At 32.8% G+C, this 25,062-nt stretch overlaps 1 protein-coding gene across 22 annotated transcripts in view; it reads right to left on the reverse strand.

Moving 5' to 3' along the window:
- LOC145249721 (E3 ubiquitin-protein ligase NEDD4-like) overlaps positions 1-25,062 on the reverse strand; it is a 622,527-nt gene that overhangs the window by 20,667 nt on the left and 576,798 nt on the right. For all 22 annotated transcript variants that reach the window (XM_080111610.1, XM_080111606.1, XM_080111604.1 and 19 more), the window contains 6 exons: positions 23,394-23,448; positions 15,142-15,194; positions 9,997-10,062; positions 7,463-7,569; positions 3,858-3,980; positions 1,460-1,581 (listed from right to left, as the gene is read on the reverse strand). In XM_080111610.1, the coding sequence (XP_079967736.1) occupies positions 1,460-1,581; positions 3,858-3,980; positions 7,463-7,569; positions 9,997-10,062; positions 15,142-15,194; positions 23,394-23,448 (526 nt within the window). The remainder of the gene's footprint in view (positions 1-1,459; positions 1,582-3,857; positions 3,981-7,462; positions 7,570-9,996; positions 10,063-15,141; positions 15,195-23,393; positions 23,449-25,062) is intronic.

The raw sequence follows: 25,062 nt of genomic DNA on the forward strand, positions 1-25,062 counted from the left end.
TATATATTTTTTTTTTGTCACATGGTGGCTAATTTGAGCTAGGTGGGCGGATAATTTTTTTTTTTTTTTTCTAACCCAAAAACAATTATTTGGTGATTGCAGAAGATAAAAAGAAAATAGTGAATCAGAAGAATTCTGTGCCTTAACACTTGGGTCAATATCTTCTTGCTCGGCCGTCGAAGTCGACGATGACCAAGGTATCAATCAGTTCGGCGTCAGGGGTTTGTGGGTCCTGAGATGGCTGATGAGGCCAATCCGTGCTCGGCAGACTGTTCCACACTCTGGACATGTGAAGGCGGTATCGGCAGGCTGTGAACCGGCAGCTCTCTCCTTCCTCCTCTTGCGCTTCTGCTGGTCGTGTGTCATGCGTTGATTCTCTGCCCTGTCGGCTCCTAGGCTGATGACGCAACGCCAGGCCGAACGTTTAGCAGCGCGACTCTCCCAAGACTGGGGGCTGATGTCAAAGTCTTTTAGGGACGTTCTCAGACAGTCTTTATATCGTTTCTTTTGGCCCCCTGCATTCCGCTTTCCCTGGCTGAGTTCCCCATAGAAAAGTTGTTTGGGGATTCGGCTGTCGTGCATGCGATAGACATGGCCTGCCCACCGGAGCTGGGTTTTGCGGATTATGGTGGTGATGGTATGGAGCCCCGCGCGCTTCAAGACTTCTGTGTCAGGAATTCTATCTTGTCAGCGGATGTTGAGAAGATTACGGAGGCATCTGAGGTGGAAGCCATTCAACTGTTTTTCATGTCTTTTATATGGCGTCCAAGTTTCACATGCGTAGAGTAGGGTTGTCAGGACAACTGCTCGGTATACTTTCAGTTTGGTTGCGAGTGTAATGCTTCTCCTCTTCCACACATTGTCTCTAAGTCTTCCAAATGCACTGCTCGCTGTGGAGATCCTATGGTTAACCTCAATGTCAATGTTGGCGGTGCGGGAGAGGGTGCTGCCAAGGTAGGTGAAATGCTCCACTGCATGGATATATATATATATATATATATATATATATATATATATATATATACACACACACACACACACACACATGTAAATATAAAAGATTGTAGCACTTTGTCTGTTGCAGGATATGAAGTTATATTCCTTAAACCAGAGTTACCTACCTTTGACCAATCTTTAGCAATCAGAAAGCCATCCTATAATAATGGATTCAAGTTGCATTTGATTAATTAAATTTACTTATTTTTTTCTAATCCTAAAGATTGAAAAGCAAACTAAATCAGATTTTTATGAGATGCAGAGATCGATGAATGTAAACAGCTAAAAATCACTTGAAAACGATCAATCAAAATTTTTCAACAACTATTTCTAATTATTTCAAAATTCTTTATAAGTTTGAGATAACATGACACTTATTTTTCATGAAACAAAAAAAAAAAAAAAAAAAAAATAAAAATGTTACAAAAATTGCTATAAAGAAAAAAAACCCAAAGTTTCTTACCATCTAGCAGTTTACCATGGTAGACAGCCATTCCAGCTATTCGACCGATGAATTCAAAATAGTTCAAATGTTCTTCGTTAGCCACACCAGACAAAGGGTTAATTTGGAGGGTATAGTTGTCTCTGTACAGAGAAAGAAAGGCATCGGTAAACAAATATTCAGCAATATAAAATCTTAATTATAAAACTGTTGACCATCCGGGCATTCTTGCCTGCTTGAATTTATATATCTATATATCTCTATATAGTCTAAAGAAGTTTTGAATAAAAAAAATGCAAAAATAAAAATACAAACTGCAGTTCAGATTCCCGGAAGAAAAAAAAAAAAATTAATTTTAGACTATTGCAGACTAAGCACCTACATAATCCGATTTCTGAAAAGCTTATAATGACCAAAGAGAATTCATTTATATATGGATGAAAAAAAAAGGCCTTAACTAAAATTGTTGAATAGAAATAGACTAAGCATCTACATAATCCGATTTCTAAAAAGTTTATAATGACCAAAGAGAATTCATTTATGTATGGATGAAGAAAAAACTTTTTAAATAGAAATAGACTTAGCATTTGCATAAGCCGATTTCGCAAAAGTCTTCAATTTTAAAACAGAATTTAACTACATAAGGATGAAAAGAGAAAACCTAAACTAAAATTTTGTAAATAGAAAACGGGGATCATACACACACACACATCTTTTATAATAAAGTCGTATTCCTATTTGTTTGTTTGTTCACAATTTGGTTAACATTCACAAAGTAATTTCCATACTGAAAACGAACGTTTACACACTTTCATTTCTATATATACTATACTTTCATTTCTATATATACTATACACTTTCATTTCTATATATACTATACACTTTCATTTCTATATATACTATACTATATATACTTTCATTTCTATACATACTATATATACTTTCATTTCTATACATACTATATATACTTTCATTTCTATACATACTATATATACTTTCATTTCTATACATACTATATATACTTTCATTTCTATACATACTATATATACTTTCATTTCTATACATACTATATATACTTTCATTTCTATACATACTATATATACTTTCATTTCTATACATACTATATATACTTTCATTTCTATACATACTATATATACTTTCATTTCTATATATACTATATATACTTTCATTTCTATATATACTATACTATATATACTATTTATTCAAAGGGAATCTACATTCATTAGCATATTACACCCGACTCCTTTGTCCAACTCACCGTCCATTGTTAAAAAAAAAATGCTATTTCACTTGTCACCCACCCTTTGTCATTTCCTACCCCCCCCCACCATTCATCAACCTCAGTTGAACAGTATCACACATACATTGATTTTTACAGAAATAATTAATATCGAAAGTTAAATATTTTTTATTTTAGATATTCATACATTTTTTTTTAAATGTTTATTTACATGTTTAGGAAAATATTTATTTATATTAGCTGATTACAATATGGTTGTCTCCAAATCCAACGTAAACAAGTTCTTGATGGGCCATTCCACTTAAGTTAACAAATTTTCATTACTAATGGTTACTACATTACCCAATTGACTACTGTACACTCTTTAACCCTTATCCTAGAGTGGCCTCTGGGCCTTGATAAGTGGTGATGTCTATGTAAAAAAAACAAACAAAAAAAAACAGCAACATCTTTACAGAAATACTGAAATAAACAGAAAAGAAATTGAATGAACGTTTAAATAAATGGAAAAGAAAATGGATGTTTACCAAAAACTCAGAATCCAAAAATGCCAATTACATATGGCAACTTAAAAAAATTTTGGAATCTAATAAAATAAATTCTTGCTCAGATCATAAATTTTAAATTTTGTAAAATAAACTAACCAACTTTCATTATGTTTCTGATTTGAGATGAGAATTGGTTATTCATATTATTTGGATTCTTCGGATTACAATTCTCATCTTGAGTGTCATTTTCACAATATTTCGGTCAATGTAACCTCCGACCTTCTTCAGGTCTATCTTGTTGAACTCGTGATTTTGAAACATGAAAACAGTAGTCCAATGAATCCAAATAATATTAACCAAGTTTCGGGGGGGGGGGGTTATTAGATTGACGAATAGCATTCATTGAGAATGAAACGACATTCTGTGTGTTAGAATTTGCTCAAACAACAGTGTGCAGACAGAATGTATTTGTGATAATCTAATGAATATTTTTTAATTAAAAAAGAAATTATTTCTAAGAAATCAATATGATATCAGATTATATAAAGATTCAAACAGTTTGAGAACTGGAGGATCGAGCTCCAAAATTTGTTGATTAAAAAAAATAAAAAAAATAAATAAAAAATTCATGATCTAAAAACTGAAAGAAAATAAAAATCAAAAAACTTACGTGGCTGAATATTCAAACAATCCGTAATACGGGTTGAACATTTCTTTTGATAACATGTAAAACCATTCTCGAGCCACACCACCGTAATCCAGACCCACTTCTCCATCAAATTCTATCCATAATCTTTATAAAAAAAAAAAAAAAAAAAAAAAAAATATTCCATTTTTCGTGCGAATGTGTATCGTAAAACAAAACGTAAAATTTCTTACACATTTACAATTTGTCAAATCCGATGTGGAACCCAAATCCTCTTGATGCTCCAAATTGGTCATTAATTTGGTGTCAACTACCCTCCCCCCACACACGTGCCGATGAGGAGACTATATTAACATTAACTTATTGTCTCTGAAATGATCATATACTATTCAAAGTTGTTATTGTCTTAATTTCTTTAAACATTACTTTGGACCATCTTTCAATTACGCGATTCCCTTGGATTTTACTTGTGGAAATGGAAATACGACTTGAGTGGTATCAGGTAGAACTGAAGACAAAATGTTTAGCATTCCAGTCTTAGGTATTATTTAGTGCTCCAGCATCATTACCGTTTCAGCTATCGATAGATAGATATGAAAGGTTAAAAATTTAGCGACTTAGCTATGGAATTTTTTTTTTTTTTTTTTTTATTTCTTTTGCGCAAAAGTAACAGCTTTATTCAACTTCATTATGCCAAGTTTAACATTTTTTTTTTACCTTCTTAGTAGCTATTTTTACCGGTTAAAAACAAAACCATATAATTATCCCACAGGTCCAAATCCACTATATAACAAATTTCAAGTTCGTGTACCAAAAATTCAGAGAGAAGTTTGGTAGAGACTTTATGCACGCACAGATAAAGTTACTTTTATATATTCATGCAGATATAAATATGTATGTATTGGCGAAAAGTTTTATCCTAAAGTCTACACAATTATACACAAAGTAGAAAATATGCATTAATAGAATTAAGCATAATAGTTAAATGAAATTAATCATCCAATAAGAAACCATAAAAAATGAATACTTAATGAACATTCGATTTCCTAAGAATATGCAAATTAGTAAACCTTCATGAAGGTGCTCACATATCCATAACCGAGTATATTAAGTTTGTTTTAATAGTTTTTAAATAGAAAAAGTAGGGTTTTAATATCAATGTCAATGTGGCAAAAACTCAACTTCATAGGTATATATATATATATATATATATATATAACTGCAACTTTTTGTGTGTGTGTAAGTTTGTTCGTTCCTTATAGACTCCGAAACAGATTTTCTTTAAAATTTACAGAATTTTAGTATATAAGTCTGGGAGTGATCTTAATTAAGTTTTGTCTTAGAACATCCCCGATAATTACCGATAATCAAAACTGTTATTTTAATTCATCTATCATCGGTAAAGCCACTTTTTCCATGTCACTGCTAAGCAACATTGATAAAACAATGAACCATGAAAATTCTACTGTGGTTAAGTCGATAGTGTTTTGTTTTTTGTTTTTTTTTGCATGACGTGGTCTGTAGGTTTAAATTCCGCACATGAATTTCATGTTTTTTTTTTTCGTTAACTGGAAAGAAATTTATAGAAAATAATTTTATAAAAGAAACAGTAGGTTCTCTAGAGTGCAATGTAGAATAACATATATAGGAGTGCGAAATATTTGTTGATCATCATTCAATCCCAGACAACATCGGGTCTCCCTGCTAATATATATATATATATATATATATATATATATATATATACACACACACACGACAGTAAATAAATACCCACAAAAAATAATGCATATATTTAAAATTCATAGAGGTTTGTTCCCATGACTGATAGTCTTTCGGCTTCCTTTGCTGATGGTCAGCACTTGGAGCCGTACAAATCAGCTGTAAAAATTTGAAACACCAATATTCTATAGTAATTAACATTTTGTTGGCGTTTCAAATATCAATGCTATCATTTAGATACGATGCAAAAGCATCAGAATTTCCATTCTAAAAGGTGACTCAATCAGCATTACCGCAAATGGAACAAATGCATAGAAGACATTGCCAAGATTGCTGCAAAGAAGATGGATTTCCTCTACCATGCTATAAACCCTAACCCACACCTGCCAGTATTCGTCCACGCATGTGCAATATTGCCATAATTGGACAAAGAAAAAATATCCAATCTAATAGATCGCGCACTGTCCACAAAACTCCAACCTCTTCCCAATCACCCCAATGTTGCATCTCTGTACTTGTTTTACAAGTAATTTAATGGAATATGCTCAGAAAAACTTTTAGCATTGGTGTCACCTTGATGTGAATAACCCTGACCAACCAAATAAGCAGCAAATTTTCACCCTTTTGCAGTAGAGGTAACCCCCTATGCTCAAGAGTCTTCTACTCAAAGTTTCTTTGCTCAAACTACTAAAATTTCAAACTCCTTTTTTTTCTGCTTCCCAGACTATACTAAAATGCAGAAATTCAAATACAATGTGAACAGACAACTTGCTGTTCAACTCCCTACTAAGAATGTTCCTGTAGGCACCGTACCATATTCACATTAGCCCTTTACGCTTACTCCTCAGTGGCAATTTGTTTTGCTTGGGGTGAACATCGGTAAAAAAAAAAAAAAAAAAAAGGATTTCACTTTTAACCAAATGATTGACAATTTATCAGACGGGAAGGAGGAATTCTGGATGAGAACCATTTTCATTTTATAATTCAACAACTAATATATGCACTAGTGAACTCGGTCATGCGAATATGTAATTTAACAAATATCAGTTTGAGAGAAAAGAACTATAGGTTTATTGAGTTGCACACTACTCATCCTATTGCAATTAATTTTTGTCCATTTTCATCCCAGAATTGTGATCGGATCATAGTCTATTTGCTCATATTTGTCTACTCTTGATCACTTTATTCAAAATTACTAGACTTTTTGGTGCATATTTAAAATTACACTTATTAAAAAAAAAAAAAAAAAAAAAAAATACAGAAAAATCTTTATGATGTACATACTTATCACAGAACGAAGATGTCATATTCCAAAAATCATGTAAACTGATCCAGAAGTTATGTTTTTTTTTAACAAAGAAAATAAAAATCATGATTTTTAACAATTCTATTATTATAGAAATGATAAGGCTGAATTTGATCTTGATACTTCGAATTGAGTTGTCTCCTCCTTATGCTGGAACAAACATGGCCCAAAAATCACTTTGTCTTGCTTAATCATAAAATTTGATTTTCTTAATACAAAAAAAAAAAAAAAAAATACTTGATCTGTTCACGTGATTTTTCTTATTTTTTTTTTTAGAACTTGTTTCAGCCATTTCCGGTACAAACTTTATATTATACCACCCTCATTTAATCCAGAGCAATGCTGATTATTCTATTATTTAGCATTACTATTCTCAGACTTTTTTTTTTACTAGAATTCTCTTACCTTTATATATGTCATTTTCTCGTTTAATTTTTTTTTTTTTTTTTTGGAATATATTTTTATTTTTTTTACAGGTATGTACATTATACATATTTCTCTTTGTCATTGTGTGTTAATGTGGGGAGGAGGGGGGATTCTGGACAAAAACCCTAAAATCTATCTGAAACAATTAAGCAAAGTTGTTTTACTAATAACTTACCTGGTTTTCAAAAGATCAACTTTTTTCACGCCCATAATGACTCTAAAAGAGTCTTCAAAAACATTTGCTCGAGAAACTTTTATGTCGATTTTGTTAGGAACATTGACCTGAAACGAAAGAGGAAAAGAATTTTAAAAAAACAAAAAAACCTTTAATATGAATCGACCAAAGATGATGAAAAGAATTTAAAAATTTCCCCTCAAAATTTTTTTTTTTTTAAAAGTATTTTTACTTCTAAGTTGCTTCGAAAACACTAAAACCTAATCAAATAGTTAGATTGTTCTTTTTTTTTATTATATTGAACCAGTTGCTAGAAAGACAGGCCTCAACTGTAACAATCAAAAAATGTGAGCAAAATTAGGTCGTTTTTTTTTATATTTAAACTAATTCAAGAAAAAACGTTTTTGGTGCATGCGTGTTTGGCTAAATTGTCATTATATAACTACAAATCATGTTAAAATTCTAAAAATTACGAACAATGATAAAGTGAGAGTTCTGCAATAAGTATTTTTTTTTTTACAAAAAAAAAAAAAAATACTTATTGCAGAACTCCCACTCTTACATTACAAAAAAAAAAAAAAAAAAAAAAAAAAAAAAAAAAAAAAAAAAGGATATTAGATATTTTCCACTTCAAAATGGGGAATTACAATTTTGTCAAAATCATAGACAGCAGTTACCTCCCTTGGCTTTTAAGCAGTCTTTAAATATTAATAACTAGCGAGGGGTACCCGGCGTTGCCCGGGTGTTTGGAGGTGTGGGGTGGGGGCTAAAAAAAAAAAAAAGTAAGTATGAGGATCGAACCCGAACCGTTGAGGCAAAGTTGTAAATTAAAGTGTGAAAAAAAAAAAAAAAAAAAAAAAAAACGTACGACGTTAACCATTGCCCCACCATGAGATGCTAACGGAAAAATTTTTGAATTTATTTAATTATTTGGATTTGGCAGGTGCTCGTTTTAATGAGTTAATGAGGTCAGGTTTGACTGCGGGTTAGTATTTACTGCTGAATGCTTTTTTTTTTTCCCCCGAAGATGTTATAGGAAAAAGACTAACCCACATGCGGCGAGCGACAAATATTGAATATTTATCTTCCCGAAATCGACCAAATTAAATAGATAGGCGAGCTTCGTTGTTAACTGTGAGATATTACGATTTGTATGTGATATAAAAAGTTTTAAAAAGTTGTGAACCGACCGACCGCTTCTCTGAAAGAAGCCTTTTGTAGACACACAGAAAAAGCGAACACACATACATACATATTCGCTTTTATATTTATAGATGAAAACTCTATAATCCAATAAATTTTATTTTTACTTGTGATTATTTCTCTACTGTATCATTTTTCATAAGTTTTAGAATTTTTACAAATTTCAACATGACACAAAAGTACATAATCGTGTTTTTACTAAAAATGCATTTTATTGGAAATCCCATAATATTGCATTAGAACCAAATTCACAGCACACACATTGCTAATCTAAAAATAGAATCTATTATTATATAAAAGGAACAGTATGTGTGTGTGTGAGTTTATGAAATGCAAAAATTCTCAGTGGTTGTTCAACGACTGAACTTGATAATTTTTCCAGTTTGAAGACAATCATTACCCTTTAAATCAACTAAAATTAACAAATATTTTTTAATCATTTACATCATAAAGAGTTAACATACGCTTAGTTACAAAACACCCTCCCCATGTTAGGAATGGTTTTCTAAATAATAACATTATTTCAGCATGGTAACATAAGTGCATAAGTACAAACTGTTCTATGAATAGGACCCCAAATAATTTCTTTTTAAAATCTATAAGATAAGATATAATAGAGTGCTTGTGCAGTTTAGCAAAGATATTTAAAAAAAAAAAAAAAAAAAAAAAAAGCGAAAATTAAAAAAAAAAAAAACGAAATTAAAAAATACGAAATTAAAAAAACGAAATTAAAAAAAAAAAAAAAGCGAAAATTAAAAAAAAAAAAGCGAAAATTAAAAAAACATCCCTATGATGTGCGTGCTTGTTATGGAATGAATTCTCAAAAAAAAACAAAAAAAAAACGCTCAATCTAATCAAGTAGTTTTTGTTTAACAAAAGAAAATCATAGAGTAATAACAGTGCAGACGTATGTATGCAAATGCATACGAAATGAGAAATGACGTAAGGATAAAGAAAAAGACTATAGACAAGAACGTGTGCAAAAGACAGAAGAGTACATTCAAAATGACGTTCAAGAGAACAGTCATCAGAAAAGACTAGCACGTTAGAGATGTGTGCGCCATCACAACTGTAACAAGAAGTCACGCGTGACGGGAGAACGAGGAAATAAATGCCGTAGTTACAAAAAAAAAAAAAAAAACAGGAGTCAAGTTATTATTTATTCTATGTTCTTTGTGACGTTGACTGCATACAATGAGTGGGTCCTGCAACATTACATGATTTGTGTAGGTTATGTTGGGGATTATTTTGAAACATTTCATTTTTTTTTGTTGTGTTTCCTTTAAATGATCAGTTGCTAGATTTTAAGAATGAGTGACAGGCATACTTACAGGTTTACGAAGTTTGGATCGGAAGTAATCATATTTTCTTTTGTAGTCCCGAGAATATGGTACTGCCTGCAAAAAAGAAAAAAAAATATTTTGTTGAGATCGATAAAAAAAATGGAAAGGAAATAAAGAAAAGGAAGCAAAAAAGGAAACAACAGAAGAAAAAGGAAACAAAGAAAAGGTGAAAAAAAAAAAAGGAAAGGTGAAAAAAAAAGGAAAGGTGAGAAAAAAAAACCCCGGAAAGGTGAAAAAAAAAGGAAAGGTGAAAAAAAAAGAAAAGGTGAAAAAAAAAGAAAAGGTGAAAAAGAAAAGGAAAGGTGAAAAAGAAAAGGAAAGGTGAAAAAGAAAAGGAAAGGTGAAAAAGAAAAACGGAACAGTGAAAAAAAAAAGGTGAAAAAGAAAAGGAAAGGTGAAAAAGAAAAGGAAAGGTGAAAAAAAAGGAAAGGTGAAAAAAAAGGAAAGGTGAAAAAAAAAAGGAAAGGTGAAAAAAAAAGGAAAGGTGAAAAAAAAGGAAAGGTGAAAAAAAGGAAAGGTGAAAAAAATGGAAAGGTGAAAAAAATGGAAAGGTGAAAAAAAAGGAAAGGTGAAAAAAATGGAAAGGTGAAAAAAAAGGAAAGGTGAAAAAAAGGTGAAAAAAAGGAAAGGTGCAAAAAAGGAAAGGTGCAAAAAAGGAAAGGTGAAAAAAAAGGAAAGGTGAAAAAAAAGGAAAGGTGAAAAAAAAGGAAAGGTGAAAAAAAAGGAAAGGTGAAAAAAAGGAAAGGTGAAAAAAAGGAAAGGTGAAAAAAAGGAAAGGTGAAAAAAATGGAAAGGTGAAAAAAAAGGAAAGGTGAAAAAAAAGGAAAGGTGAAAAAAAAGGAAAGGTGAAAAAAAAGGAAAGGTGAAAAAAAAGGAAAGGTGAAAAAAAAGGAAAGGTGAAAAAAAGGAAAGGGGAAAAAAAAGGAAAGGTGAAAAAAAAGGAAAGGTGAAAAGGAAAGGTGAAAAAAAGGAAAGGTGAAAAAAAGGAAAGGTGAAAAAAAGGAAAGGTGAAAAAAAAGGAAAGGTGAAAAAAAGGAAAGGTGAAAAAAAGGAAAGGTGCAAAAAAGGAAAGGTGAAAAAAAAGGAAAGGTGAAAAAAAAAGGAAAGGTGAAAAAAAAGGAAAGGTGAAAAAAAAGGAAAGGTGAAAAAAAAGGAAAGGTGAAAAAAAAGGAAAGGTGAAAAAAAGGAAAGGTGAAAAAAAGGAAAGGTGAAAAAAAAGGAAAGGTGAAAAAAAAGGAAAGGTGAAAAAAAAGGAAAGGTGAAAAAAAAGGAAAGGTGAAAAAAAAGGAAAGGTGAAAAAAAGGAAAGGTGAAAAAAAAGGAAAGGTGAAAAAAAGGAAAGGTGAAAAAAAAAGGAAAGGTGAAAAAAAAAGGAAAGGTGAAAAAAAAGGAAAGGTGAAAAAAAAGGAAAGGTGAAAAAAAGGAAAGGTGAAAAAAAGGAAAGGTGAAAAAACGGAAAGGTGAAAAAACGGAAAGGTGAAAAAAAGGAAAGGTGAAAAAAAGGAAAGGTGAAAAAAAGGAAAGGCGAAAAAAAAGGAAAGGCGAAAAAAAAAAGGAAGGTGAAAAAAAAAAGGAAAGGTGAAAAAAAAGGAAAGGTGAAAAAAAAAAAAGAAAGGTGAAAAACGACCCATGCCAACCAGTTATAGCCGACGACATATCAACCTGTTGCGTTGATGTTTCTATGTGCTTATCGTTCATTTCCCCGGGGAGCTGGTTGCATTCCCAGGACGTTCCTCAACCGAGTAACCCTCCCTGGGAAACGATAGTGTCATACCAGTACCTGTCGGACTAAGGTATGCTGCTTGAGTATTATTTAGGAGGTCCACCCTCCCAGGCCTTGCCACCCAGCTTTCGGGTGGGGTAAGTTTATCACTTATTGTTTAAGGCACCCCTCTCGGAAAATGCTGATATTGGGGTGGCCGGAGGGAGGCAGGCAATTTTTGCTAAGTCTTTAGGATCGCTGGCTTGACATTCTCACTTTCTGACCTTGTGTCACATCTTGCTGAGATGGGCAGAAAGTAAATATCTACCTTCCACAGAAAGCTTCCTCAGAGGCTAGCTTTAATAACTTCCATGAAGATGAAATGAATTTGTGTCTTTAGATTAGCTTGTAAAATGAAGGCAGAGAATCAGGATATTGTAGGTGAGAAATGTGTTTGTGATGACGAAGGTGTAGCTGTATACGATGATGATGATGCCAAGCTTGAGGCTTGGAAGCAGCATTATGAAACGTTGATTGAAGAGTTTATCTTGGATGAATCGGTTATTACTGATGCCGACCCCATCATTGCACCTGCAATCCATATACACAATGAAATGGTGGCTGATGCCATCCGACACTTGAAAAATGGAAAAGCAACTGGCTGAACGGGTATTCTTGCTGAAATACTGAAAGTAGACAGTGATTGCATCATTCCCCATCTGCGTAAGTTGATGGATCTCATCATTCAGCACAACATGGTGCCAGGTGATTGGAATCGTTCAGACATCAACCTTTTCAAGGGTAAAGGCAGCCCATCAGAGCATAGTAATTTCCGAGGACTGCAGCTCTTGGAAGTCATTCAAAAGGTATTTTAAGAATACTGGAAGTTATAATCAGATCACAAATTTCCATTGACAGCATGCAATTCGACTTTATGGCTGGACGAGGAACTATAGACGCCATTTTTAACCTGCGTCAGTTCCAAGAAAAGTAAGCTGGTAAGCACCTGTTGTTTGCTTTTGTTTGTTTTGAAAAGGCGTTCAATTGCATTCCAGAGTATGAACGAAGGATTGCTCAATGGCGAATGCATATTGTTCAGGCAATGTACTATGCACCAAGTTAATGAATGGCAAATTCAGTGAAGATTTCAGTGTTGATGTTGGTGTCCTCTACAGATCCATATTGAGCCCTCTTCTGTTCATTATTGTTATGTAATAACTGTGATCATTTGTTCAAAATGCCTTACATGTACTTTTGTTGCCGGCACAAAATATATACATACTGACAGCGAAGTCAAAATCACAACACAGTTGATCTACAAAATATATTGCTTTTATTTCACTCCAACAATCAAGTTTTTTTCATGAAAACAGTTATTCTTGTTTTTGACATTTACTGAAAGGTGGGGTGGGATGGGGATTTAGACTGTTGTCTGGTGGTGAAGAGATAGGTGACATTTGCCGGAGCTTTCTCTCTGACTTTCTCATTGTTCCTATTTACAATGCCTCCCCACAGGACAGAGTTAGACACCAGGGTCGTTTTTTAATGTGGAGAAAAGGAACAAAAATAAAAATTGTCTCAGTCGTGAAGGATTTCTCCTCCACTGACAGAGAACAAGAAATTGAAGTGTAGCATCTGAAGAACAGATACTACACTTTGATCTGGACCGCGAAAGCCAAGGTTTTATTCATAAGCACATTCTTTCCCATTAGAATTTATAAATATTTCATTTGTCTATCGTCTCCACCTTTGACTGATATCCTCTCACATATTTCCGAGTCAAATTACGCATAACATTAAACAATGGTATTGAACTGGGTTCTCGCATCAAGAGCAGATTGATAGATAATGTTGAGTTTGTGTGTCCACACTGTAAAAATCTAACTGTCTCTAATCAAACCAACTTTGAAAGCTGTCTTCATCTTCTGTCATTTTAAAGACCTGGGAAACAACAATGGAAGGTGTACAGATGCTATCACAACCAGAACACAATCTGCATGGATAAAGTTTAGAGAGCTCATTTCCATTCTGAAGAACAAAGGAATACCCTTAGTGGACAGGTCTTTGTTGTTGTTAGTATTCGAGGAGTTATGCTTCATGCCACCGAAAACTTGGGCTGTCACTGTTGACGATACGAACAGGCTTGTGAGAAACGACAACGCCATGGTTAGATGGATTTGCTCTCAAAAATGGATAAGAAGAGCATGCTCAAGCTGAGAGAACAACTTGGCATTCCTTCTTTGAAAGTTTTCCTGAGACGTGGAAGATTGAGATGGTTTTGGCATGTGGAAAGAAGAGATGACAACCTTTGGCAATACAGAATGTTGTTCTTTGATGGCAGAGGTAAATAACATGGCCGACCATCATGCTAGAAAACTACAAAGCCAACATTTAAATTAATTATTAATTTGTTGTTGACCCTTCAAAGTTGCTTTAATTCAAAAAAATGTTTCATTTAAATTATTTGTTAAAAAAAAAAAAAAAGAAAAAAAAGCTATTTTACTTTATAAAAATCCAATGTTGTTTTTATTACGAAATTGTTTTATTAAACTTATATTTTCTTAACAGACTTTTAAATAAATGTTTTTTACAATTATATATTAATACATTTTTATAAAATAAATGTTTTTACAATATTTTGATTTTCCAATATTTTTCGGTTTGGCAAAAAATCTTGTTTGTTACTTATTTGCCGCGTTATAGTGTTAGAAGACTATTCGCACTTTAGAGTATCCTGTACCTTCACAAGGCCACCATTCACCAATGTATGGAGTGTTGTTACCACATCTGGGCTGGTGCATCTACCGCTAGTCTCTCCCTCTTGGATAGGGTCCAAAAAAGGAGCCTCCAATCTAATAGTTCCCACCTTGTCAATTGGGCTCCAACCCTGTCCCATCGCCACAATGTTGCATCCTTGTGCCTGTTTTATAAGTATTTTAATGGAATGTGCTCTGATGAACTCATTGCACTTGTGCTCCCTCGACGTACATATCCGCAACAAAATCACACCCCTTCACTATTGAGGTCTTTAAATGTCAGAAAGTTTTCTACTTTAATAGCTTCTTCCCTAGAACGGCTAGACTTTGGAATTCCCTTCCTGCTACCTGCTTCCCAAACTGTACAGAAGTTCAAATGCAAAGTAAACCAACGTCTTAATCTTTCTTAGGTATGATCCCAATTAGTAGCCTCTTATATTCAAGTGGCGATATGCCTTGATTGGGGTGAACATGAGTTAAGAAAAAAGAAAAAGGATGGCTGAACAACATGTAAACATCACAGAGCACCTGGTCAATGATTATAATGCCTAGAGAGCAACAATCAACATTTATGGTAACACAAGAAGGTGTCCAATCACATCTTAGAGTGAGAATAGAACACAGCATTCAATTTGCAGAAAATGTTGAGTGTACATGGCCATTTGAATATACTTACAGGACCTCCAAGCTTCTGCAACCTCGGATCTTCCCACATTGTGGTTCTGGTATCTGGAAAAGAAATATAAACATTAGCTATTTTAATGGATTTTTTTTTTTTTGTTTTTCTTAGCAAACAAAACTCATTTAATTACTTTTATTTATTACAAAAATTTTTTTTTTTTTTATTTGTTCCGTTTTACGACATATCAACTCTTTTCGTATTATATTTAACGCCGAATCCAGTAATTTCGGAAAAAGGTTTTATGCTTCAAGTTCTTTACATTTTCAAATATCTATTAATGGTGTTTGATTTGATCATTTCGTGTATAAAAAAAAGAAAAAAAAAAAAAAAATGAAAAAAAGAAAAAATGAAAAAAAGAAAAAAAAAGAAAATGAAAAAAATGAAAAAAAATGAAAAAAAAAAGAAAAAAATGAAAAAATGAAAAAAAAGAAAAAAGGAAAAAAGAAAAAAAAGAAAAAAAAGAAAAAGAAAAGAAAAAAGAAAAGAAAAAAAAGAAAAAAAAAGAAGAAAAGAAAAAAGAAAAGAAAAAAGAAAAGAAAAAAGAAAAGAAAAAAAAAGAAAAAAAAAGAAAAAAAAAGAAAAAAAGAAAAGAAAAAAAGAAAAAAAAAGAAAAAAGAAAAAAAGATAAGAAAAGAAAAAAGAAAAGAAAAAAGAAAAGAAAAAAAGAAAAGAAAAAAAGAAAAAAAAAAGAAAAAAAAAGAAAAAAGAAAAGAAAAAAAGAAAAGAAAAAAGAAAAGAAGAAAAGAAAAGAAAAAAAAAGATTCCTATTTCTGACTTTGCAGAACATGATTATGTTTTATAAAAGGGAAAGGAAAAGCAACAATAACATCAATGTTTGGTTCTGTTTTTGTTCAGGAAGCCAGTATCTTCAGACTGTCTGATCTGTTAGCACCAGCTATCCTAACAGGTATTACCACTCTAGGCCAAAGTGGACCTGGGAGCAACACTAACTAAGAAACCACTCCACATTGCCCATAGCCCCCAAATGCGGCCTCATCACTGGACGTCCTTTAAAATGGTGAGATCCTTCTATCGATCCAGTAGATATCTTACTGCTGATGCAATTTTCTATCTACGTAAGAGCCAGGTACATCCAAGAATGGAGTAGTGTTGCCACATCTGGGCAGGAGCTGCTAGAAAGGACTTGTCCTGCTTTGATAGAGTTCAAAATGGACTTCGTAGCCTAGTAGGGGATGCCCTTTTCTATTCCCTGCAACATCTTTCTCACAGAAGTGATATTGCGAGTCTGCTTTATCATTATTTTCATGGCTAGTGCTCACCTGAGCTCCAATCTATGGTCCCCCCTCATCAAACTTTCACGAGAAACATTCGTCTAGCTGAAAACACTATCAATAATTTCCCACACTCTTTATCTGTGCCTAAACCTAAACGTTTCTTTCTTAGAACTGCACGCCTGTGGAACTGTCTTCCATTTGCCTGCTTTCCAGCTGACTACAATTGTCTTCAAGTCCAACGTTAACAAGTTCTTGATGAGCCGTTCCACTTAAGTTAACAAATTTACCGAATTTCCATTACTAACAATTACTATATTGTCCAATTGACTACTGTACACTCTTTAACCCTTATCCTCGAGTGGCCTCTTGGCCATAAGTTGTGATGCCTATGTAAAATAAATGATCATATCAAGCACTATTTTTCTATCAAAAGATAAATATTGATAAAAAATAAAACAATTTAAATATCTCAGTGACCAATTCATAGACTACACACACACACACACACACACACACACACACACATTCAGCCAATGACTAGAATTTGATGGTAGACTTGAGAACAGATAAAAAAAATTGCTAAAACAAGACTTGAACAAAACAATGCATAATTTCAGAACTGTCAGCGTCATCAAAAGAATCCATCAGATTAATGAAAGAGAGAAAAAAAGACAAAGTAGCAGGAAGAACTAGTTGAACGATGTGAAAATAGATGGAAGCTCCACTTTGACCCTACAGAGGTTTGTTGCTGGGTTTTATAGGACAGTCATTATGGAAAGAGCCAACGAAAATAGGTATAATGGAAGCAGCAAGGATCCATACTGTTACAGGGTTTGTACAGATTTCCAATGTTTATTTTCAAAAGCTTTTCAAGGAGTTTCTAAGGCTTTTCAAAGTTTTTCAAGGTCTCCTCCAGACAAAAATAAAACAAAAAACTTAACGGACAACAGGAAAAGTTAATTTCATTTCTAAGTTTTACATAGTTTTGAGCAACTAATTTTAAATTATTAGCATCATATTTAGTTTAATGTCAGTCTTATTGGTTGGCCTTTGATGGAGGTATATTTTGTCAACGTGTTTTGCAAATTTGTGTTGTAAAGATGTAGATAAGTAATTAATGCTGAAATATTTATTTAAATATCATTGATAATATTACAGGGTTCGGACAGATTTTCAATGTCCATTTTCAAGGACATTTTAAAAGGTTTTCAAGGCCATTCTCCAGGCAAAATTCAAGTTTTCAAAACATATTTTCATCTATAAACAATGATATAATAAACCAAAAAACTTCAGTGACAACAGGAAAATTCAATTTCATTTCACCTCCTGAAGTAGTTTTAAAAGGTCACACAGTTATTTACATGAAATTCTCTAACGCGCAACAAAAATGGTCAAATATTTACAGCTTAAGTTCACTACTACACTTTGTCATTCAGTGATTTTGAATCATTTTCAGTTTTTGTTTAGTTTGAAGAATTTCTTTGAACTTAGCCAGTTCAGTGTTTTCTTTTTCAGAGGATTACTTTTTGAAAATAACTGGAAGTTCCGTTTTTTTTTTTTTTTTTTTTCTTTACATGGTAGTCACCACTTATCAAGGCTGAAGCCACTCGGGGATAAGGGTTATTGCGTATATAGTAATCAATGGGATAGTATCGTAGTAATCGTTAGTATTGGGGATTTGATAAAGTGTCTTAAGGGGCGGTTCATCAAGAATTTGTTTATGTTGGACTTGAAGGCATCCAAGTTGTAGTCAGGTGGGAAACAGGCAAACGGAAGAGTTCTCACAGGTGTGCACTTCTAAGAAAGAAGCTTTGTTCATGGAATCTACGTTTTGATTTAGGCACAGATAAAGAGTGGTTTCAGCTAGATGGGTGTTTATCGTGAAAGATTAGAGCTCAGACGAGCACTTGCCATGGAAGTAATGATAAAACAAAGACAGACTCGCAACGTCTCTTCTGTGGGAGAGAGGCTGCAGGGAAGAGAAAAGGGCATCCCCCACTAAGCCACGGAGTCTATTTTGTATTCTGTCAAGGCAGGATAGGGTGTTTTTAGCAGCTCCTGCCCAGATTCACCTTTCATTTTCACCTTATGGTTATAGTTTTTTTTTGTGGGTTCGTCATTACGTAAAGTGCTAACAAAAATAGACATAAAGAACAGCAAGGATCCGTACTGTTACAGAAATCACAAATGTTAGCCATGTCCAAACGTATTTGGCTAAAAATGATCAGAACCATGAAACAAAAATTAGTACAAAATGAAGGAAGAATAGACTCAAAAGTAACCGAGTTTTTCGTGCCCTCTGAAACATTCACTTGGGCTTATTTTTAATGACGTGTCAGTGTGATGCCTGCTGTTGTGTCATTAAAAAGAAAGGCCATAGATTTCCAGAGAATGACTTTTTGCAATGTCAGTTCATATAGCTGATAGCTTTCAAAGAGACAATCTAATGTGTTTGGAATCAAAGTCAGGTCAAAGTTGCTGTCTGAGGTGATACAATATGAAACTAGAAATCTACAATGAGGGCAGTGCATCACTGAAGATCTCTCTTGAGGCATTCATAAGAACGTGTTTCCTCAATGAGAGAAAACAAAAACAAATTACTCGTGATGGGACGATTCTAATATTTTTCTGGATTTCGATAAAACTAGAGATTTTAACTTTACTGGAAGTTTAAATCAATAAATATTGATTTTATTATTACTACAAGCAGTGGAAGATTTTTCTTTAACGAAAACCAAATAAAAAAGATAATTTAAGGAATCGGTTTTGGCATCGGAAAATAGGCTCAAATTTTTCTGATTCCGATATCAATTCCGATACCCCAAAAAGCGCTGATTTTTCCGATTCTGATTCCTTGTCCAACACTACAAATTACACAAAATTGTATTCAGGGAACTCTGAACATTACTAATCAGCAGAGTGTTTCACTATCGACCAACGGAAGAGTCTATTAGGCATGTGCTTTAAAAAAAAAAAAAAAAAAGTTATGCATTCTTTAGTAAAGGTTTTTGTTTTTTATTTGAGAGTCACTACTTATCAAGTCCCGAAATCCACTCGAGGATAAAGGTTAATGAATGTAAGGTGGTAATGTAGTAATTATTAATGGTGTAAATTGGGTAGAATTTTATTATTTATGGGGATGGTTCAACAAGAACTTGTTTACATTGGATTTGAAGGCTACCATGTTGTATTCAACTGGGAAGCAGGACAGTGGAACAGTGTTCCACAGATGGGCAGTTCTGGGAAAGAAGCTTTGTTTGTGGAATCTGTGTTTAGATTTAGGCATAGAGAGGGGAGGAAATCGTTTATAGTGATTGTAGCTAGTTGAGTGGGTTTTTTTTTGGGGGGGGGGTTGTATTCACTAAATATACACAGAAATTATACATGGTTTATATAATCTGTACTCAAGATTATAAGGCCGGTTCAAATTAATTGAAGGGGTGGGAAGGGTGTTAAAACCAGAACATGCACGCAGTGTGATGACGTACGGAAACGAAGGTCTAAGACGTGGGTTGCATTGAGAAGATGATATACGATGGATGAGTAATGTTAACTTCAAAAACAAGCTTATTTATATGTGATGACTTCAGAGGATTAAATCTGGATGAGATAATGAGATGTGTGCAAAAGAGTAGACTTTGTTGGTATGGTCGCATTGAAAGAATGGATGAGAGTGCTTGGGTTAGTAGATGTAGAACAGTTGAGGATGTATGGAAGTAAAATCTAGCTTGTGAGAGTTGAAGACATGCATTGCATGGAGAGAAATGATAGAAGAATGATAAGACGCGCTCAAATCTGATAAGCTCAGAGGAAGACTAAATCTGAACAGTATAAGTAGTTGTGTGCAGAACAGTAGACTTTGTTGGTATGGTCACATTGAAAGAATGGATGAGAGTTTTTGGGTATGAGAGGAAGTGGTAGAAATGGATTTAAGGGAAAGAGGAATGAATGAAGATCTGGCCAAAGATAGGTTAATTGGAAAGTCCGTTTCTAGAAGCTATCTATCGAATGCTGTTAAACCAATGATGATTAAAGCTGTTCAAAACTTTTGAAAGTTTTTTTTTTTTTCGGTAGAAACACTGGGGTAGTCATCTGAAATTAATCTGTTTTTCGTTTCCTTTAATGTCTTGTAGTTATTGTATCGTTAAATGTTTTTCAACTTTAAATGGACGCACAAAAAAAAAAAAAAAAAATGGTTGAAACCATATTTTAGTGTTAGTACATCATAAGATGCTTTTTCAACTTTAGCTTAAAAAAAAAAAAAAAAAAAAAAAAAAAAAAAGGCTAAAATCCTTTTTTTTTTTTTTTTTTTTTTTTTTCAAACGTATACCACTTAACACTAAAGAGCAGAGACATCTGGATATTTTTACATTTTTGTGACAACACGAGAAACATGAATTGGAACAATTACATTGAGAGCATACCGGGACCGCTGCGAAGAACGTAAGTTCTCTCTACTGCGCTAGAAAGCTACTAATGCTCGAAAGTATTCTGTACCTCTATAAGGCCACCATTCACCCATGTATGGAGTATTACTGTCATATTTAGGCTAGTGCATCTGCTACTAGTGTCTCGTTCCTAAACAAGGTTCAAAAGAGAGTCGCCAATCTGATAGGTCCTGAACTTTCATCTAAGCTTCAGCCTCTGTCCCACCGACGAAATGTTGCATCCCTCTGCCTGTTTTACAAGTATTTTAATGGTGAATGCTCTGACGAACTGCAACCACTTGTGCCCTCTTGACGTAAATAATCCTGACAAACCCGACAAACAGCTAAATCCCACCCCTACACAGTAGAGATCCCTAGATGTAAGAAAGCTTTCTACTCTCGTAGTTTCTTCCCCAGAACCTCTAGACTTTGGAATTCCCTTTCGGGTCCCTGCTTCCCCAACTGTACTGACATGCAGAGGTTCAAGTGTAATGTGAACAGACACCTTGCTGCCTAACTCCCTACATAGTACCTCAGTAGCTTATGTCCCTTATAGTAGCCCCCTTGCACCAAAGTGGCATTGTGCCATTTTCAGGGTGAAAATGTAATTAAAAAAAAAAAAAAAAAAGTGTCTAATGGTGGTGTGTACATATTGTAAAAAGTCATCGACACTCAAACTCAAAACCCGGCTGATAGGAAACGAAAAGGTGACATATGCAAATTAAGACGCGGTCGAACTTCAGTGGATAAAAAAAGCCGGTATTTCTTTCATTGGTGGAAGATAAGTTTGTTTTTAGGAGTTGTTCGAATGTACAGTAAATTCGTCTGTCAGTGGGAAGAAAGAAAGACGGATTTTCTACGAATGTCAAAAGGAAAAGAAAAAGGATTGTCATTTTTGTGAGTGTCGAAAACAGTGCAAGCTGAAGAAGAAAATTGTTTGTTTTTTTTTTGCATGAATATTTAAGGTAATTTGGCAAACTTAAATTTCGATCTTAGAATTTTGGAAATGATTGATAAAGAGGGTAGGTTTTCTGAAAATTCTTACTCTCAATTAGGAACATTTTATTTTTATCTACATTTAAATGAGAACATTTTTATTTTATATAAATTTAAATGAGAACATGTTTATCAATAATACAAAGCTGAACGTCTCTGTGTGTGTGTGTGTGTGTGTGTGTGTGTGTGTGTGTGGTCACAAATAGACTCCTATATGGTTGACTATTACAGAAAACTGATCACATATAATAATAGAAGATGTATCGAGACACAGAAATGGGTATGTGTGATCTGGCAGTGGTTCATAAAAATTGTGGCGTCTGCATTCGCGCCTGGCCCCCAAAGTATGGAAATAAAAAATGAAAAAAACAAAAAAAAACCGTTTACAAGTGTTTTTGATATAGATGTACATAAGAATACTTTGATAAGTATGTTTTAACTTAAATAGGGATGGTATAATAAAATTGTGGGGTGTGCGTTCGCGCCTGGCGTCAATAGAATGGAAATAGGCACAAACTTTAATAAAGACTTTTCATATTTATCTGCATAAGTATACTTTGATAATTATATTTCAGTTTGAAGAAATATGGTATAATAAAATTATTGGGTGTTCGTTCGCACCTGACCTCCATAAAATGGAAATATCTCACAAAGTTTAACAAGGTTTTTTTGATATAGATCCATAGAATATTGTGATAAGTGTTTTAGTGTGAACAGGTATGGTATAATAAATTATGGGGTTTATCTATTTTATTTTTACTTTCATCATATTTTGCTTTGGTTTTGATACTCCCAAATTCGAAGCTATCTTTACAACCCTTCCTTTTCATAACCTATCATACTTTCATAAATCAGAGTACATTTTCTGTAGGCTGTTTTTGAACCCAGTCAACGACAGGTACTTTTGCTAGTTTTATATAAATTTAAATGAGAACATTTTTATTTTTGTATAAATTTAAGTGAGAACATTTGAAAACCTGAAAATGTTATGAAGTGATAAAATCATTTTTCTTTACACTTTTTATGTTGTCATTAAAGTCCGAATTTTTGCCAATCACCTGGCTTTAGGTTTTCAAATGTTCTCATTTAAATTTATATATATAAAAAAATGTTTATAAAATTTATGATTCCCCATTTCTAAATTTCGCGCTTAAACTGAGAGATTACACACACAGAATGAAACAGCACCAACACAAGATGTCTTTCTCTTTGAGGAGCTTCAACCTCTTAATAACAACATTACGAAGAAAAAGAAAAGAAAACAAAATCAGACTAATTCTCTCCTTAATAAAACCAGGTTATTGGTGAAAATTCGGACTTTATAAAAAAAAAAAATAAATAAATAAGGAAATAAAAATGATTTTATCATTTCATAACATTTTCAAGTTTTCAAACATTTAAATGTATAAAAATGTTTTCTATATTTTTATTTTTGTTCCAATCTAGAGTGCCCCATTTTTGTGTATCTCAATTTTCCCCATCATGGGTACATATATCATACAGATTTTTCTTTAGTTTAGTTTTTTAATATAGGGGGCATTCTGGACAAGAACCAAAAACAAAAATGGGATAAAAATGTTTCACTTACTGTGGTCGATATAAAACACCCTCCCATCTGTGTGGATACGTTCTTCCCAGCCAGGCTAAAACAAAAAATAAAAATGTAATTAAAAATAAATAAAAGGACATTGAAAATCATTCAAAGTGAAATTAACATGATGCGCAGGTCATCATTTTATCCTTCAAATATCAAACATTCAACAAAATCATATGCACGAAACTTGCACGACCATTTGGATATGTGAATTTGTTATGTTAGCAATACACATGGCCGTTAAAACGCTTTGGATAACCACAGATTTCAAGGGGTTTCTGCTAAAATAGTCATATTTTAAAAACCAAAGCACTTTAAGTCTTCAAAATACCAGTTTTGTTCGGAAATGAATATACTTTCAAATGAATTAGTAAATAATAACATACATTATCTATATATAAAGGTAGAATCACATATTTTGAAGAGGTGGTCAGATGGGGAGGGGTAACAGAAGGTATTAATCTACAATAATACCAAAGCAATATTGAATATATCATTTTTAACCAATCCTAGATTTCGATTTCAGTTTTTGGCACATAAAATGCATTACAACTAAACTTTGAGTTCTCTAACTTCTCTTCTTTTAATGAATACATGGCATTTTTAAGCAATCGCAGCATATTTATGTGCATTTACTGCAGATTATTTAGAAACCATTAATTTCTGGAGATTTTCAATAGCATATTCAGATTCCTTGCACAAAAATACACTTATATGGCAAATTGCATTGCTTAGTCTTGTGTTTTAACAAAGATATAGCAATTTTACTGAAAAAGTAGTGCAAAAAACGAAAAAAGACACAAATGAAACGAAAAGACACAACGGAACCGAAAAACGACGAAATGGAAACAAAAAAGACAACAAATGGAAACAAAAAAAGACAACAAATGGAAACAAAAAAAGACAACAAATGGAAACAAAAAAAGACAACAAATGGAAACAAAAAAAGACAACAAATGGAAACAAAAAAAGACAACAAATGGAAACAAAAAAAGACAAAAAATGGAAACAAAAAAAGACAAAAAATGGAAACAAAAAAAGACAACAAATGGAAACAAAAAAAGACAACAAATGGAAACAAAAAGACAACAAATGGAAACAAAAAAAGACAACAAATGGAAACAAAAAAAGACAACAAATGGAAACAAAAAAAGACAACAAATGGAAACAAAAAAAGACAACAAATGGAAACAAAAAAAGACAACAAATGGAAACAAAAAAAGACAACAAATGGAAACAAAAAAGACAACAAATGGAAACAAAAAAAGACAACAAATGGAAACAAAAAAAGACAACAAATGGAAACAAAAAAAGACAACAAATGGAAACAAAAAAAGACAACAAATGGAAACAAAAAAAAGACAAAAAATGGAAACAAAAAAGACAAAAAATGGAAACAAAAAAGACAAAAAATGGAAACAAAAAAAGACAAAAAATGGAAACAAAAAAAGACAAAAAACGGAAACAAAAAAAGACAAAAAATGGAAACAAAAAAAACAAAATGGAAACGAAAAAAACAAAATGGAAACGAAAAAAACAAAATGGAAACGAAAAAAACAAAATGGAAACAAAAAAGACAAAAATGGAAAAGAAAAAAGATTTTAATAGTCGAAAAGAAATAGTTCATTATTCTGATATGCATTATATGTTATAATTTTAGGAG

The sequence above is a fragment of the Euprymna scolopes genome, chromosome 28 (assembly GCF_053919585.1).
Source record: "Euprymna scolopes isolate OS-2025 chromosome 28, ASM5391958v1, whole genome shotgun sequence".
Taxonomy (NCBI): domain Eukaryota; kingdom Metazoa; phylum Mollusca; class Cephalopoda; order Sepiida; family Sepiolidae; genus Euprymna; species Euprymna scolopes.